Below are 18,665 nucleotides of genomic sequence, written 5' to 3'. Positions count from 1 at the left end.
CATAAGAGAATCAGGAAGCATAAAATAATTAAAATTTCCAACCAGCCTTTAAACTTAAATGAAGAGTAAGAAGGTCATGTACCATGGTGCCAAGCTATGATTAACTTCCTGTTAAGCTAGCTATAATTAAGTGTCCCTGTCCCCTGAGAGGCTAAGACTGATGATTTACATCATAGTATCATACTAATAAAAACTAGAAACAGACCGTTAATTTTGTCCTTTATATCTAATTCTTGTCCTTGATGAATAATACTTTTCAAGACAAAGTTACTCTTAAGCAAAGCATTTGCTAAAAACAAATTAGTTAGCTTTGGGGAAGACAAGGGGAGGTGGGGAGAGAGGAAAGGGAAGAGAAGAGAAGAGAAGGAAGAAAGGAGTAAGGGGGAATAGGCTATCAAGAAAGTTCTGATGATGGTAGGGAAGGAGGTTATTGACGACGTGACAAACGGAAAAAAAAATAGTGAGGGGATACATTTTGTCCCAAAAAAGTCAAAAGTCAAAAGTGGGCCGGTTTCCAAAGGATAATCAACTGGATTTACGGTGCAAAAAGCTCAAACTTCTCCCACATAATATTAATCTGAATTTGAATTGAACCACTGCTGAACACAATTCAACTCATTAACTGTTCAGTGTGTTTCATGGCAAACCAAACCTAAATAGACTTGTCTCTTGCTAGGGAGTTGGTATCAAACTATCAACTTTTAAAAGCTGTTACACATTTATGTGGTCAAAAGTGTTTGTTCATTCTTTCATGTAACCTTCTTAATTGAAATTTGTAGACTAGTCTTTCCCCATATTCCTGAGAAAGGGATACTAATGATCACTTCACTGAAATTTGAATAATACACGCTACATACGATACACATCTATGGCCCCAATGAGTTCTGAAATTTAATGTGTTCCAAGTTAAATATGCATATGTTAAATGGAAGTGCATACTCTTTATCTAAATCCATTGAGCATAACAAGCATACTAATGCATACCTACGAATAATATACGGTTCCTAAAGTTTCTATTATTTATACAGGAAGCACCAGTATATAAGAAAGAAAAGAAAAGAAAATGGCAGAGAAATGTCTCTGATCACTATTATGAATTTATGATAAAAGGTAAATATGCTTATGAATGTGAATTCTATAATGATATTAGCAGAAATACTATGAAGTATGAACATACCGAAATTATCATAATGCATAAACTAGAAAATTAGTGATATAGCAAACTTTTGCTTCTGATCTATTAGTATATCACTAAGTAGAAAATAATTCAGCAAAGTTCATCAGCCATGAAACTGAAGCTATCTTATCCCTCATTTCCGTTGGAAGAGAAGAATGAACAAATGAAAGTATGAGAGGAGGAAATGAGTGTGCCAGGAATGTCACAACTCACAAGGTAACCTATTGAGAAATGGAAGCAACGATGTTCTGGTTTAAATACTCAGCAGGTTTGAAGAAGTCAAAAATGTCTAGTCAACATACTGAACAGCCGCAATTCCATAAGGTGATTACACGCTCATAAGGACATGAAACCAACGTAATAATGGTTGAATATCAAGTCATGAATGAGTTGAACGAGAAATTAATTCCTAAGGTCTTCATTTAATTACCAACCCATGGTTAATGCCCAAATGAACCTGGAGGAGGACCCCTTTTTCAATCAGCTTAACAAAGATGGGACATAATCTGGATTCTGAAGTGTAAATCCAGGAATCAAACAGCACAGCACGGACACATTCCTAACCACATGTAATTCAGCCAGAAACACAGTGGGAGATGTTATGTGATGAACCACACTAAGCCAACACCACATGTCACACGCTTCTTACAGTAATGAACTCACAATGCCTAGGCTTCTTAGCAACTGGTGTGGCCAACTAAACCCAAATATTGACAATCCAGGGTCCGTATAATGCAGTTAGAGGCTGCAACCTCCAAGTATGGTTGTAGTTAAGGATCACCATATCTGCCCTAACTTTCAGATGATACAAGAGTCCCAAAAAGTGCGAGTATAAGTTCTAAGTTCTAACAATGTAACAATTTCTACTTCTACATGGATGGATCACTTGACATCATTAAAAGGCAAAGATTAATGTGACTAGCATTTTTGGTCTATGCCATGAGTACATGGATATGAAGGTCCAGTAAAAACATATGCAAGAAACTAATATATTTTATTTTCAATGCTAGAAGCTTTAATATTGTCGAATATTGACAGATAATAAGATCTACGTTGCTAGAGATAGCATAATCTGAAACACTTACTCTTAGCGTTTGTGAAGTCACATCCACTATCTTCACAGAAACATCCAACAAATAAGATCTTAGCAGTTTTATGAGATCAACCAAAAGCTCTTCAGTAACACCATTATCTGTGTAAAATTTAGGTTCCTTCAAGCAAACATTGTTTGAAGACTGGACAGGATACTTTTGGTAAAACCTCTCGGGCAAATGAAACACGACTTGATAAGGATTGCAAATGCCAACCTGTGAAAATCACAAATAAATAAAATAAATATAATAGCATCATTGTGTCTCAAGGTGAATAGTTGAGAGTTGAGACCAACCCTAGATATAAAATCAGCAAGTACTGCACTCATATCATTTGCTTCAGTTGAGTTACAAAGGCCAACAAGGGTCCAGATAGCAGAAACAACATCAGGATCGCCACCCGAACAGCTGCTCTCCCGTGTCCCCTCCACAGTATTTGTTTCTCTAAGGATGATTTCTCCCGAGACTAACTTCGCTCGCAGTGTTTCTAGACTAAATATAGTTCAAATAATTCAGAAAACAGTCACCTTCATTGATTAGAATATGATAAAAATAAGAACAGAAGCATGCATGAACACTTGACTTAAAGCCAAAAAGACTACCTCAACAACCGCAGTCTTTGTGGAAGGTACGGAGCTCTCATAACAAACTAAAAGATCAAAGGCAAGGTGTGAGCTGAGTAGGATAAAAAACATAACAATAAAAAAACTTAAGAGAAATAATTTTGCCTTCAGAAAGTGATCTCTGGGAGAGTAGGAAATGCAAAGGTCACTTTGAAAACTACGTATGCTCTTCAAACAATCAAGTTTAGGAAATGGCTCCAAGTCCTGTAATCGCATTAAAGTCACAAAAATAACATATCTAGAAAGAGGAGCAATTGGTGATGGAATACAAATACAGTAAATAATACTGTTTACAAAAATAAATGGCAAGAACAAGGAACTCTTGTGATCAGGATATACACTGAAAAAACTTGGTCATACCTTTATGTAGTCATAAAGTGATGGATCAGCATCCACAATCAGCTGATGAAGCAGAGATACAATTCCTGCTGAATGTTCAATAGCTGTTTCATCTTGGTGTTTGGGAGGTATGAGACAAGCAACCAACTTGGAAACCAAAAACTGCAGAGATGCATGACGAAAAGAATAAAGAGGAAAGGTAGAAAATGGAAGTTCCATAAAGTATGAAAAATAGATTAGAGGATGGGGTAAAGCACCTGAAGCTGTTCTCCAAGAACGCTAGCAATTTCTTTAGGAGGATTTGTTTTATATGTATCAATCAGTTTAGATAGAATAACGCAACACTGCTCTTGCAAAGGTCGACTCAGGAGAAAGTGTCCCACAATACTCATTATATAGCTGAAAGAGGAAACATGACTCAATAAATACAAAATCTAGAGGATGCAGAAGTAATGTATGCAACAATCAATATGCCTCAATTAAGACAAAATCAAGAAGATGCAGAAGCAATTTCTGCAATAATCAAGAAACAGAAACAGTACATAGTACATCATGATTTGCAATCTGTCATTCAAATTTCCATTAACAAATGTCCTGCAGATCTAGATGAAGCAATCTACTGTAGAAAACTTGATAATATTTGTAAACCAAGAACAGTGAACCACTCATTATGTCATGTGGCATGACGAATCTTAAACAGGTAATATTAAGGTCACTCAATGTTTTGCTGCTAGCTGCACATCTTTGCGCATGAGATCATAAAACATTTTTGTGAGGACAAAGTAGAGTAGTGTATGTATCTTTCTACTTTGTCAGTTAATCATAAAACATTTATGGAAAGCCAAGCTTCACTTAGTTCAGTGGCTATTTGTGCCCAAATTAAAAGTTCACATCTTTCTACTTTGTCAGTTAATCTGGATAATCCAAATATCTTTCCAGATGAATTTATCTCAGTCCCTACAATGCATTATCCAAAAAAAAAAAATGAGGATAGTGGATAACCTATTTCATCCCAAGGCCATCTCTTGAAGTTACTAGCAGGATATTATCTACAAATTCTGAACCGATTTCAGGTTAACAAGCAGCAGTAAACATACACAATTTTCATAGGCCTCAACCTTGATAGACGAGGCAATACTTTTTTTTGAAGACCTAGACAATGATAAAGGGTCACACTCCAACAACACATCAAACTAGCTCCTCTTTTTTATTTTGTTTTATTTATGCTCCGCCTAAGAAGAATATCTGATAAAAACTGAACCCTTCATCGCTCTAATACAAAGCTGCCATCCACTTTCTGTGATCAAATTTTGACCTTCTCTTGTCACAACATGATGTCATCCGGGTCCGATCGGATCGACTAATGGGGACATTGAGCTCGATGGATCAAATTTATTTATTTTTAATTAATTTATGATATAAGCTTTTAAAAAAAAGTCTAGTTAAGTAATGTAATCCATGAAGTTAAGTCCAGTTAAATCATGTTAACACTTAAGATAAGTCCAATTAAATCATATGCCCCTAAGGTAAGTCTAATTAAGTCAAATAAGTTTCCAAGGCAAATCCAGTTAAGTCATATAAGCATTTAGAGCTAGTTCTTGTAAGACTTTTTATATTCGACTTCTATATATAGAGGGGTTAAACTCCTTTGTTTAATCATCCAAGCATTGAAAATTTATTTTAATCTTGAGTTTATCTTAGTAATAAGAGTAAAATAACTTAACAGTAGAAGTAAATTAATATGTCTTCATCACCACCATCGCCACCCGTCTTCTTCCTCCACCATCACCACAGCCCTCATCCCTCCTATAATTGAAATCCACCACCTTCTATCATCTCCATCAACCATCATTCACCTAACTGAAGCCTAAATTCCCTTTTTGCGGTTCAACTCAATCAATCCATAACAATTTGGTATAAGAGAAAACCCTTGTTGCGTAGAGTCTAGTCAGTTTGTAACACAACAATATGGAAATCCTCATCAAAAGAATTACCTAAATATCCAATAAATACTGATGCATGAGCACATTGTTGGGAAGAAATGTTAGACTGTGAGAGATAGTCCTCACTAGATGTAGGGGCAAAAAAATTGGAGTGATGCAATCAGACACTCTATTTGCACAATATTGCAAGTCCACATCCTTGAATACCAGAATGAGGCAGCATGAAAAAATAGAGAGAAAAATGAACAAATTACAGAAGAATTGAAATTAAATGCTTACTAGGAAGTGCTAGGAACAAGAGCTCTGTGCCCAATTATGTGGATAAGAACTTCAAATGCAGATAGTCGTTGGAACATATGCCGGGGATGACTAGCAGCTGTAATCTGGTAATGCATTTCTACTAGAAACTGCAGTATAATTTGAACTACTTATGCAATTTCTTGAAATCAATACAGAACTACAAGGCTCTGGAGACATTTTAACAAAAATAGATACCTTAAAAACTCTATCAGGCCGGAAGATGTTGACTTTATCCGCTATGCATATACCGTAAGAATTGTCGTACCTGAAACACCAGTCGAAGTATACGTAATGTATTAATACTTGTATAAGCCATTGAAAAGATAAAAGGCTCAAGGAAGTTCATACATTTCCACAAAACCATCAACAACTGTTTTTACTGAAAGCACAACGACATCCTTGGTAAAATAAGGCACTTCTGGGTCAGGAGAAGCTGAGGATAGAGAGAGAAGAAAGCCGACTATTGCTACCTAGAAAAGGAAAATAAATATATATTAGATATCAAAATGATAGCAGAGTCTAGGAATAAAGAATATTTACTATCTATTTCTAGATGAGCTGATTATTTATTCCTGTTGAAGGTGTCCAATTATATAATGAAAATATCATCAATAATTGATAAACATGATATATTCTTGATCAACTAACCTAGTATTTATTTTGACTTTTGAGTTCAACGTCATTCTTTGGAAGCAATCTTTCTTAATTAAGTTCCTTAAAGTTTAAAACTTAAATATCTCTGAAACTATAAAGTTGCACTTTACTCTTGCAAAAGTTTCTCTACTTTAGGTCGCGTTAAGAGCTACTAAAGGTTCATGGCGAGCTCAACTGCTCAACCAAGATGTACTGAAAGAAGGCAAGCTTGGCCCTATGTCTCCATAGCCTAATCTAGCCTTTCCTTCTCTAGCAAGCCCAAACTGATAGAAGGCTAGACCACCAGCGATCAAGCTAAAATACAAAGAATTGAAAAGATAGCTGAGCAATTGATCGAAACTCCTGGAATAAGTGACGAAGGACACTGACAAGCAACAAAAGTAGAGAAGAGACAAAAGGTCTTTCCAGGAGGAAGTGGCTTCCAACTCAGACATTGGAGTAACAGTACCAGGCAACCAGCATAGCTATGGCAATACTGATAGTTTATCCATCAAACTGATATAATGACTGTGATAACTTGGGAACATCGAGCTATTTCCCAGCCACTAACTCTATTAAGGAAGCCCAAAACCAACCACCTCCATCAATAGTGGCAATTTTGGTGGCGACGAGCTTTAATCCTCACCCAAGTACAAGCTCCAACAACCAAGGAGGGAATAAAGAAAAAAAATGAGCAATGAGGGAATAAGAAAGTAGAGGAAAAGTGACAAAAATAAAGGAGAAAGTACAAAAGGTTTTAGGTCAACAAGGGGATAGGCATAGGGACAGACAAAAATTGGCATGGTATGCATGGGGTGGTAGTTTTGTACCAACTATCAATGCTCTTCCTCAGTATTGGTACTACTAATTCACTGGCATGATCCATATCGATTTGTGTCATCCAAGCTAATCGGTATGACAATTTATGCATTATCAAAATGTAATCTATCAAGCAAAAAGAATACTGCATAGGTTGTTTATTAGATGACCCTAAAATTATACCATATGCTTCTTTATAAGATCATCTCGCTCAAGCTCTGTAATTTCAGCAAAAAGCAAAAGTGATTCACAAAGCGCAGTTCCAGCAATTTCCTTATCTGGACTTCCACTGCAATGCACTGCCATGCACGTTGCAAAAATAGGAACAAAGTAATCCTTCACGAGAATAGACAAATGCTGACAAGAAACCTGCACAAATTGTATAGGAATCAAGTATCTAAGAATAGACAGAGAAGCAAGGAACGAAAGAGAAATTTATATTGTAATATGATAGAAGAAACAGATAATAAAGCAAACCAACCCACCAAAAGAGAAAACAAACCATCCATGAAAACAAATGCTGATTAGCACACATATTTTACCACCATTGCAATAAAGTGCACTATATAAGCATATAACATGTCCTAGTATATGCTATCATAACATAGGACTTATATGTATGAAAACACAAAGGGCTTGTTCAGCAAAAGAAGTTTCTTTCCAGCACTAAACATGCTTTCTATAGAAACCTATCGGTAAGATATGAAAACAAATCTGCATTTCAGCACATCCTACCTTAAATTTTTGTAAAATCTAAACTCCATTTTATTAGACCTTGTTTGATTTGGGACTAAGTCCGAACTCGATTAGTTAGTCTCATTTCTTAGTTTTGATTTTGTAGAGAGTAAACTAAATTAGATATAAAAAAGATAAAAAGATGTTTGGTTATTGAACCAGTTTATGAGTCTCAAGACCAGTTGAGGGGGTTTCTAAACTCAAAGCAAACAAGACCTTAGGTAACAACATGGTTTGAAAGTCCTAAACTATGTCAGTACCTATTAACCTCAAGAGTTCCACAATTATGATTGAATTGGTAATATACAGATTCCAGGTGTGGATTATCTATAATAAAGAAAAATATCAATTAAAGTGAGATAAGAAAGCACCTTATAACACATGAAATATGTTATACTCTAAGGATTCAGATAAAGAGAACAAAATTCGAGCAGATTAAGTAATAATGTCAGTTTCCCAAACACCATGTTCCTCTGTGTTCCACCAAGCTAGAAGAACCTTATCCAACAAAGACTCCATAAAAAATTAAACAATAAAGAAAAGAAACCTCAGAACTTACATGATATTTTGTTTTGCTAATCTGGGACATGAACCAGGAGTAACAAAGAGTTACATGAAGGATTTCATTTTCATCACAAGAAGCAAAAGCAAAAAAAGCAAATATTTTCAGATAATAGTTTACAGGTTTATCAACTAAGTTCAGAGAGACCTTAATATAATAGACCAGAAAGGCAAAATCCATGTTATCAATGCACCTCAAACAAAACCAAGCTTCTCCAAGATTCAGATAAACAACATAAACAAAACAACTTAAAATTGTGTTCAACAAAGTAAGGACATTTTGTGAAAAATGAAATAAATGTAAGCAGTTGTGTTTTTAGTCGAGATTCTTAGCCAAACCCCCACCCCAATATCAGATTTGTGAAAAATTCTGGAAGACAATTGCATCCTTGCTTAGACATAAGACAGAAGGAACAAGTCTTCCAACTTCACCATTATATGAAACAAAAATCAACATGTAAGCAACTGATACTCTTTGTGCATTTGACTGTGATTTTAAGTTTTTAACACATATGTTAAACTTGGATAGATGACATTTCAAATTTGTGAATATGTATTGGTGGCGAAATAACTTGAAATAAAAAGATATAAGTAGCTGACCACAATTAAAACAAGTGTTTGCATTTGTCAGAGAAGAACAAACTGCATGTTATTGACTAGAATCATATAAAAAGATGTCATAAGAGATCAGTGAATATAGTTTTACTGTAAAAAGTTTTATTTGGTAAGACATAAACTTCCCAATGTGGAATAATAAACAAGGCATTGGTGGACAGTGGACATGACCTGTTCTAACCTAGGCAAAGAAGGAAAAATACAGAAGAGAATCCACCACTTATATAACTAGAGCACAGAAAATCTCATGATAGCAAATTGGAAATATACCAGAGTCAGTTCCACATAATGCACACATCAAGCAATTAAATACCAAGAATATTGGGGGTATAAGAGTTATGGAAAGAAGAGTGGGATGGACAATATTAGAGAATTCATGAACAAGACGATTATGCAGAGAAAGCATTTGACTCAAGTCTGCCTGCACAGTAAGAAAATGCAAGACAAGTATAAAAGGATAGTACTAAACAGTAAGAGATGCCAGTTAACATAATGAAAGGGTAACATACAAAATAGTTGAACACAAGTATAGAACATTAAGACAAAAGAGGTAGAAGACATTTAGATCACTACAATATCACCAAACAAAGTACCTATTTGTTAATATCATAGATAGTTCACCAAGTACATCATCTAAAGAACTTGTAACAAAGCTCACCTTAGATAACCAATTAAGATTTGTCACATCTCCTCTCAAAACAAGGGGAGGAAGTAGCCAGGGGCAGCAATATTGCACAAAATGTTTAGCATCCGATGAGTTAAGATTAAAGATATTTCGCACCTGCAATACTTTCACATTAAAAAATATAGAATCTACGGAAATATATCTAAAGAAAGCTAGATGAATTATTCAATGCAATGTGTAACAGAAAATTTAATGACTATCGACTTGTACACCACGGAATGAATATGAAATCATTCTTAATGACAGATCCTAACTAACTGGACCCTGCACATTTCATATGAATCTTACTAGTTAGCACTAAGTTTGTAAGTAAAGGAAAAGGGCTTCTCCCCGTTGAACTAATGTCAACATTTCAATACATCATATCATCGCTTCACAAGGGACTCCAAGAATGTTTATTCTCTAATTACTGAATGTGGTATCACAAACTAGATAGCACAAAAGATATACTTAGATTCTAGAATGACGATATCAACATAGAAAAATATACTGATTCTAAGCAATCTGTATTCAAGGGTTTGATATTTTAATGACCAAAACCATATCAAATATAGACACTACAACTCATCAAAATGGAGTTGAAATTTTACATAGAGCCCTCTTTGTTCTCCAATAATCTCATAAAATTCTAAAAAGGAAACTCTGGCAGCTGGCTTCATGAAGAATGAATATTTTTTATACAATGAAAGAAAATTCATATATTAGATGAAGCTTTAATCAAATGAACTTTTATTGGCCTTAGAATGTATATGATAACTTACCTCAACTAGTGTCACTAAGCTTACTTCACAAGCAACCCAGCGAGCGAGAATTGATGCCATTAGCTGCTCTAAATACTGCCAAAAGATGTCCAAATTTAATATATTACACATGATAAAGGATAGGGCACTCCCAAGTTTCAACGACAGACATCATCTAACAATGATAAACATGGTCGCACTGCATCAGATTCACAGTAAAGAGTACTACAAAAAAAAAGTAAATAACATTACTCTATCTTCCCTAAGAGGGTATGTCAAATGATATACATGCATATATAGACTCTCTCTGAATGTTACTAATGATCTAATCGTATGCCTTACAACCTAATTCTACTTTCAAGTTTCAACCTTCTCTGGCAGATTCTTAATTTTCTGAAGTAACTCTAAGAAAGGCATCAGTTTGTCACCTTACTCCTAGAATCATAATTAAGCTGTCTTGAAAGACTATCAAATAAAGCGCACGTCAGTTCCCTGAAAAAAAAAAAGGTAATAAAATAAAAGAGAAGTTGAGCATTCATTGAAGTCCTGAAGACTAATCTGATATACAGAATCCATTGCTTGTTAGCATACCTCTGACAAGGTTCTGTAGCAGCAACAGTACACATCATAAAAACAGACTGCACAGTGACACCAAAAGTCAAAAACCACGAGAAAACAAAAATAAGGAGCAGGGAAGGACAAAACAAAGAGGAAATATATATATATAACTATAGGTCAATTTTCTGGCAAGAGAAAGGTTTCACATTTTCTTTATAAACTATAGGTCAAAAGCACATGCAATTAGTGAAAGCAAACTAATGCTGCATTTCCCAATGTATAAAAATATAAGCATCAACATTACATTTTCTTTGGATACATGCATATCATCATAGATGTCCTTCTGCCTGTTCTTCAACATTAGATGCTAAACAATATTAAGTTAGTGTATAATCTTTTCAACTGACTTGAGGCTTCAACACTCTAAGTAAGAAACAAAGTCATAGCATCATCATGAAAGATCATTCTTTATTGATACGGGAGTACACATTTTATAGAATTTCATTAGACCATAGAAAGCATGTCCTATTATTACCAAGGAATTCACTGTCTTTAATCTGGAATAAAGAGACAGAAAGGAATTCACTAGAAACATTGACATGGAGAGTGGATAATACTCAACAGTCAACAACAGCCCAGAAATGAAGAAGCTTCCTAGTTCGCCTACTCTTCCCATTCCAATTTCACATGTATGAATCAAGGGAGAATACTTATGGGAGAAACGAGAGTATCTCCTATGATGAAAGGTTTGTATCAAAGTTCATCATTGCATCTGTATTTGTTTGGTTGGTTGTAGATAGATGACTTAAATAAAGAAATCTAAAAAAAAATTTGTGGTGTCCATTGTTTCCTGGCAGCTTTTAAATTAGAAGAATGGACAAGAATCTGAGAATCTGAAATTTGCAGAACAGGGAGGTAGGTATAAGGATGAGTACATGAGTAGATCAAATTCAATTTTACTAAACCGAGGCACAATGATGGAGAAATTATCCTTCAATTTGATGACATCATTATTCAAAGAACTACAGCAGATTGTTTAAAATGGTGATAAGCATTGATGTATATACTACTTATATCAAAGAACTCTACAGTGACTAACAGATCGATCATGCTTTACGAATCGTGATGTTAGTGGTAACTGATGAGGAATAGAACTCCATATATAAACCTAGACAGGCCTTTTAATAGCGTTAGATTTTTCATCTGACAATTATTTTCACATTTTACTATAAAGGACAGTACCAAAGCAAAGCACTCTCTTATAACATAGCAGCACCGTTCATGTGAACAATAAGCTACAATGACACTGAGTCTTAAAGGGTCCTATTATTATTCAAAAATCGCAAGTAAGAGATATCCTATAAAAGTCATAAAAACGGGAAAATTGAATGACTGATGAATTGACCTATTAAAAGAGAAGCTTTCTTAAGCAGGTTGGCTGGTTTATTTCTCTCTCTTGTCTCTTTCTTTCTAGAATATTATTCATGCATCATCTTCTACCTTTTCTACTCTTTATTCACCTCTACTGGACAGTCCAACGCGAGACCCCGACTACTTGTCCTATACAAGTCTGCAGCCAAAGCCAATTGAAGTAACAACTTGAGAAACTCATTTAAAAAATACATTACAGACTCTTTCAATAAACTCATTTAAAAAAACATCACACACAATTTATCATACTAATATGTATCAAAACAAAAACATTCATCAGAATCCCCAATATTTGATCAAGAAACTTTGATGCATGAACTCATTACGATATTCATCTATACAGAAGAGGACTGGCACACAAAACGGTCAACATAGGAAGTTAAGAACTTCTATTTTATCACAATATAAAAGGAAAATCTATGTGCATACCTCAACTTCAATATCTTCGCTATGCAATGCAAGATGTGCTAGAGTAATAAGGGCAGTCTCCATAAGTAACTCAGACTGATGGCCAGCAGATAAGACTTCTCCAGCTTTAATTGACTTCTCCCTTGAGAACCGTACCATCTCAACACCAAAGTTTGAACTGCAAATGACAAAGGATGAAAGGACAGCTGATTTATATCCTTCAGAAATATTCGAGAAATTTTAGCAGAAATATAGCTAAACAATATATAATACTCGTGTAATGACAAAGAATGGACTAGAATTTAGCTTGGAAGTTGTGATCAAAAGGTACTAGAGAAGACCAAGGAAATGGACAAGGGATGAATCAGAAGAAGAAAAACGTTAAAGTATTAGTGATCTACACACTAATGAATCGTCAGCTTGCAAAGAAATAGGAATTCAACAAGTGAAATGTTAAGCCATGCTCAAGCTTTACCTGTTGTAGTTGAGAATTTGAGATGAGAACGGAGCATTAAGAAAAGTTATTTGCACCAAACCAAACTCAAAGATTTCCTGGCCCTTACAAAGGCTATGCAGCTATTACCCAATTACCCATATATGGAACTCATTCTCATGAAACAGCAGAAAAGCAGGACAAACTTTGCATGTGTCCTGACAACATAAGAACAAATTTTGTGCTTTAAATTGAAGCAAGGAAACCAAGCAGAAAAGGACAGAGTTAATAACGGCACGAGGCATGCTGACCGACACACATTTAACATAATTTTAATAAAAAAATTTAGAATACCTACAGATGTTTTCAAGTCTTCAGTATATCAATCTTTAGTTTTTGGCTTATATATGTATTAAAATTTATATTATAGTGTTTTATCTTTAGATTATTTTTGTAAATGACCTATTTTATTTATTAAAGATAAAGCAATAGCCCAAATACAAATATTATTCAATACATAATATGATTGAATATATTCATTAAAACTAATATTAATAAATGAACACTATAATATGATTAAATGTTACATAATATAATTGAACATATAATAACACTCAACACATATTATTAGAGTTGATTAATGATGATTGATGGAATTAAGAAAAAGTTTTTAAAAAATGGACTTCACATGTCATATTATCTTTGTTAAGAAAATGATTAAAATTAATTTGATTTGACAAAAATAAGAAAAAAAATTTAAAATACCTCCACATCAACACAGAGACCAGCACGACCATCCTTGGGTAGCACAAATAAGATCTTATACGATAACATATTACAACGGCAAAAGCCTAGATTACATGACAATCTGTGTCCAAGAAATCAGCTAGGGGAATGACAAGAATATTCTAGAAGACTTGAAGTATTCCAGTTCATCTAGTGATTTTTTAGTTTCTACTGCCTATAGCCATTAAACAGACAGGGTCGAATAATCGTAGTTCAAACAAATAGTGATTAGCATGAAGGAACTTTCAAAACAAAATATAAATGGAGATACTCATATCAGTTGCAAGTGATATACTCATCAAATATCATGGAACAAGTGATATACCCACCAAATATCATGGAACAACTCATTATGCCCATCCCATGTTTGGAAAAGAATACCAACTTTTCTCGCCAAAAAGAGTCTAACACGATAATCAGTATCTTGAAGCATTGCAAGAAGCCGTTCAATCATCACCTGATATGATCCAGACAGAGAACAAAACAATGCAATTAATAAGAATAGAACAGGGCCTGATAGCCATAAACAACAAGGTGAATCACCTGTGCGCTGCAAGGTTCAAGTGAAATAAAAGACGAAATGCAATCAATCAGCTCGATACGAAGGAACCAATCTGGGAGACCAATCTCACTGACTTTGTCCAACAAATCAGATAGAACATTCAGGTTCTGCATATATGATAGCAGGTATCTTAATAAACCATGTTTTCACCTATATAATTATATGCAAGTTAAAGAAGATATATACAATGAATTCCATGAATATGAATAAAGAGAAAAATAAAGGAACCATATATGTTCTGACACCACCAAAAAAAGATCCCTATGCTGAACTTATGTAGACCAAAATCATTACAAACAAGATAAGACCCATCCATTGCAACAGATCTAAGTTGCCTGTTAGACTACTTAATACAGATAAAAAAGATAACTGTTATCAATAAAATATAAAGTGTGCAATTCACGCCTAAAGAATGATCATTATTGGAGACTTGAAGCATCAAAGAACAAGACATCCACAGAATATTATGCTCAGAAAGCTATAACACTTCGACCACCCTAATTTCAGGTAGCTCGTATACCAAAATAAGGAAGAACAAGTAAAAAACAATGTGTTAAGAGTGCTAACAAAATGTTAACTATTAGTTCCGATTTTTATGGAAGTTCAGGGACATCCGTATATACCAAATTTACAGAATAAAGAAACCGAAGGTATGGGTGGCAATTGGGCCGGGTTGACTATATTATTAGACTGCCACCAACACAATTTGTTTAACTTAAACAGGCTGAAGTGGTTAAGAATGTCGATGTTAGAAACACAAACACAACCCAATTAGTATTCCTGGTAGATGAGTCAACCCATTATGAGTCCACTTGTAGTCAACCAAAACCTACTTAAAGGCCTCAGATTCACATGGCAGAAAAAAAAAAATCCCTACATTGCCATCCTTGACTAGCTCTACTAGTTCATGCATTGAGTTATCTCTTCCCGTTACTCATGGTGACATGGTACAAGGGCGACGCCACTCAACTAGCCTATATATTACATTACATTGGCATTATTCATCCCTATTCCGTACCATAATATGCTGCCCTCCATGAGCATTATATCCAGCCATAGCATCTGTTGGATTGCTTGCATACAATTCACATGTTATGGTATGTTGCTGCATGAAAGACAAGGGTCTAGCTAGTCAATGAGGTTTCCAAAAGAAATATTATAACATCTTTTTCAACTACTATACTTGCTTTAGAAAAAGCAATCTAGGAGCATCAATCTAGTCTGCAGGAGAATAGGCATAGCCCAAAAGTTCCAATACGTTGTAACAACAGACCAAAATATTGTATATTTGTATTATATATTTATAACGGTAAGACACTAATGTGTAGGAGAATCAAGGTTTGTATCCTAATAAAATTTCTGTAGTAATATAAACATTAACAATCGAAACAAAGAGAAATAAAAATAACATGAAAAGCTAACAATGCAGTATGTGTTCAGTTATTTCTATCTTTGATATATAAAATGATTGCATGGATGTGAAGTTGGCATACCTCGCCTGACATTACTTCACCAACACTTTGCTTATTAATGGCATTTCCTCCATCAGAGCAGATAGACAATAAGGTTCCTAATAAAGTGTGGATTGCTGTTAAAATATGAAAACAGCAAAACTTCGGACATGGGCTTTTCACCAACGTATTCTTCATTACACATATCTGCTCAATTAGAAAAAGAAAAGGAACTATAAGAAAACTAGAGGCAAGAAATATTCAAAACTATATTTTTCTTAAACTAATGTGAAACTGAATGAAATATCTAGAATAACCATACCAGAGCAGAGAGACTTTCAGCAGGCCCAGAAAAATATTTGCACAGGTTCAGTAAGATACTCTCATGAACCTGGTTTGCAAAGAAATTAGTACAGAAGAAACATATCTACACGAGAAACTAGATAGACATCAACCTGTGTTAAGTACCTTATAATCATTTTCTTTTTCCATCAGACTAAACAAGGTTTCCCACACATGGTTAGGTGACACAGAGAAAAAAGTGGTTATCATTGAAACTAATTCTAACTTCCACTGCAAAGGAGAGGAAAAGATAACTATATTAGCACTTCCACTAGCAGTTGAAGCATCAATATCCCTTGAACCATCATTTGCATCTAAATCTATATCAACAATTCGCATCCTGCATTTAACCAATGAATTGGATTCTTCCATCAATTTTACAGAAGACATAGGTAACATCTCTGTATCCGTCTCTCCATCTAGGTTATTTGCACAAGTGGAAAGTACAGCAAACAGTTTAGAAAGAACCACCAAAAGTTCCTCAAGTAACTGAATGACTCTGTGAAGCATCTCATAATCAATACCATCATTGACTTTCAAGAGACCAAAAAGTGGAGAAGACATCAAACTGCGAAGTGAGGATAAAATAGATCCTGATGAATCAAACATTGAACTTATACTAGAAAATCCATGACACTGGATTTCACTACACTTGTCCTCGAGTACTGAAACAATATGATTGAGAACATCTGAAACATAATTGAGCACAATAATGAAGAAGGAAGATGTTTCTTCTCTTTGCCTGCATAAAAGGAAATTTAAGAAATAAACATGTCATCTAAACAAACATGTGACTTTAGAATTACGCCACATTTCTTCCTCAAGTTAAGCATGATTACAGGGGACAAAATAATTTAAATCATGAAAAATATAGAAACATGAATACATCACACTCTACTAAATTGACCACTTCAAAAAAGAACAATAACAAGAGAGGGCATAAAAATAAGATAGATAATTGATAGTGCAAGACGAGAATTGAAAAAATGCAGGTCCCACAGAAAACACCTTATAGAAGGAAGATAATTTTGGTAAGCATACCGAAATTAGATATTCAGTCAAAACAGTCATTGAGAAGATGTGGAAGTCCTATGAAAATGGTGCTCGAGGATAGTAGAAAGAAAAGCAAGAGTTATTGTAAAACAAAAACCACAAGCAAGAAACTATATCACTCTTTCTGAAGAAAGGACAAATAATTGTCTGTTGATTCATTAGACTATGTTTAGAAAATGATATTACAGCCAAGAGATGAGTTGAAACAGAAGAGGAGTAAAACTATACAGTCAAGTCTTGTATTTCTTCTTTACTAATGAATTCATTTGGAAGTTTAGCCAATTTCAAGAGTCACAATCATTCAAATATAAGGAAAAAAGGCTAGAAAAAAATTAAAGATAAATTATACATGAAGTGATCCTTTACTTCCGCATACAAAGTAAAATTGATTGTCAAATATACAATATATAATACAGTTGAAAAGTAACTCGTAGCATCAAAAGTGGTTGCTGTCTCAATGTTCAACCAGTGTATGATTAACATAAAGACAAAAGAAAGAAAAAACTCAAAAACAACAATAAAAATTGAGAGCTAAGACACCAACAGTTAACTTACCTTGCTAATATTGCAGAGCATATGATATTGCAGAAGAGGGAGCAGATATAGATAAGAACCGAAAGATCTATTTTATCGAACTCTTTATTTGAAATCACAAAACCAGAGATATACTCCATAATTTCATGAACTAATGGTTTGCTGATCAGCTTGGGAAGGTGTATCCCATGATACTTCTCAGCCTTCATCTACAAAAAGACCACCAAGTACTCAGACCTCAGAACTCAGGAGTATTACAGATAAATTCAAAGTGATAAACTAATGTTAACCAAATTTAAGAAAATTATACCCACCTTAATGGATGTTCCTGGTTTAATTTCAGCTAAAGCTTCCACAGAACATTCTAGAATTTCACTTCCGAGTCCCTGGCCTCCTTCCTCCATCAACAACAACTACCAAAAATTATTATACTAGTATTTAGCACAGACCACAGGGACTACAATTTGGTAAAGCATCAAATCAACTAATCATGTCCAGTAAGAAGCCTTTAATCTTCTAATTAGAAACATACCTTTTCACGGTCATCATTTGAACTTAACAGTGCTGATGTACCTTCTGACAAAGTCATAAAAGCAGAACCAGCAGAAAGAGAAAAAATGGCTCTAGGAATGAGAACGACACTCTGTTCATTCAAAAGGAGTGGGTCCTACAGGTAAATATATATCAGTTGCAAAGCAAGCGGCAGTATCATGGGACGCTACATAACAGAAAATTAGGTTAGAATTAATCAATGTGAAAATCAGGTTGAACACACAAAACGTTCCAGAGAAGCAAATTTTAAGTCAAACCAATCAATATGTCCACCCAAACAATGTTTGCCTTGTA

The 18,665-nt window shown here is 34.5% G+C and overlaps 1 protein-coding gene across 4 annotated transcripts in view; it reads right to left on the bottom strand.

Annotated features, from left to right (window-relative positions):
• LOC140769008 (serine/threonine-protein kinase ATM) overlaps positions 1-18,665 on the bottom strand; it is a 61,670-nt gene that overhangs the window by 30,544 nt on the left and 12,461 nt on the right. For 3 of the 4 annotated variants that reach the window (XR_012105830.1, XM_073109512.1, XM_073109515.1), the window contains 24 exons: positions 18,352-18,486; positions 18,134-18,232; positions 17,841-18,028; positions 16,359-16,974; positions 16,213-16,281; positions 15,933-16,097; positions 15,458-15,544; positions 14,421-14,546; positions 14,207-14,334; positions 12,680-12,836; positions 10,853-10,899; positions 10,690-10,753; positions 10,283-10,357; positions 9,495-9,617; positions 7,109-7,294; positions 5,822-5,943; positions 5,669-5,738; positions 5,453-5,580; positions 3,488-3,629; positions 3,252-3,392; positions 2,997-3,095; positions 2,871-2,917; positions 2,565-2,760; positions 2,263-2,484 (listed from right to left, as the gene is read on the bottom strand). Coding sequence is in view for 3 of the 4 variants with exons in the window: in XM_073109512.1 (XP_072965613.1) it covers positions 2,263-2,484; positions 2,565-2,760; positions 2,871-2,917; positions 2,997-3,095; positions 3,252-3,392; positions 3,488-3,629; positions 5,453-5,580; positions 5,669-5,738; positions 5,822-5,943; positions 7,109-7,294; positions 9,495-9,617; positions 10,283-10,357; positions 10,690-10,753; positions 10,853-10,899; positions 12,680-12,836; positions 14,207-14,334; positions 14,421-14,546; positions 15,458-15,544; positions 15,933-16,097; positions 16,213-16,281; positions 16,359-16,974; positions 17,841-18,028; positions 18,134-18,232; positions 18,352-18,486 (3,432 nt within the window). In the remaining variant the exon portion in view is untranslated. The remainder of the gene's footprint in view (positions 1-2,262; positions 2,485-2,564; positions 2,761-2,870; positions 2,918-2,996; positions 3,096-3,251; positions 3,393-3,487; positions 3,630-5,452; positions 5,581-5,668; positions 5,739-5,821; positions 5,944-7,108; positions 7,295-9,494; positions 9,618-10,282; positions 10,358-10,689; positions 10,754-10,852; positions 10,900-12,679; positions 12,837-14,206; positions 14,335-14,420; positions 14,547-15,457; positions 15,545-15,932; positions 16,098-16,212; positions 16,282-16,358; positions 16,975-17,840; positions 18,029-18,133; positions 18,233-18,351; positions 18,487-18,665) is intronic. The other variant, XM_073109513.1, reaches the window with a different exon arrangement.

The sequence above is a fragment of the Typha angustifolia genome, chromosome 10 (genome assembly GCF_048772165.1).
Source record: "Typha angustifolia cultivar Huaian chromosome 10, ASM4877216v1, whole genome shotgun sequence".
Taxonomy (NCBI): domain Eukaryota; kingdom Viridiplantae; phylum Streptophyta; class Magnoliopsida; order Poales; family Typhaceae; genus Typha; species Typha angustifolia.
Note: the sequence above shows the minus strand (reverse complement) of the source record. Positions and strands in the feature narration are given on the sequence as shown.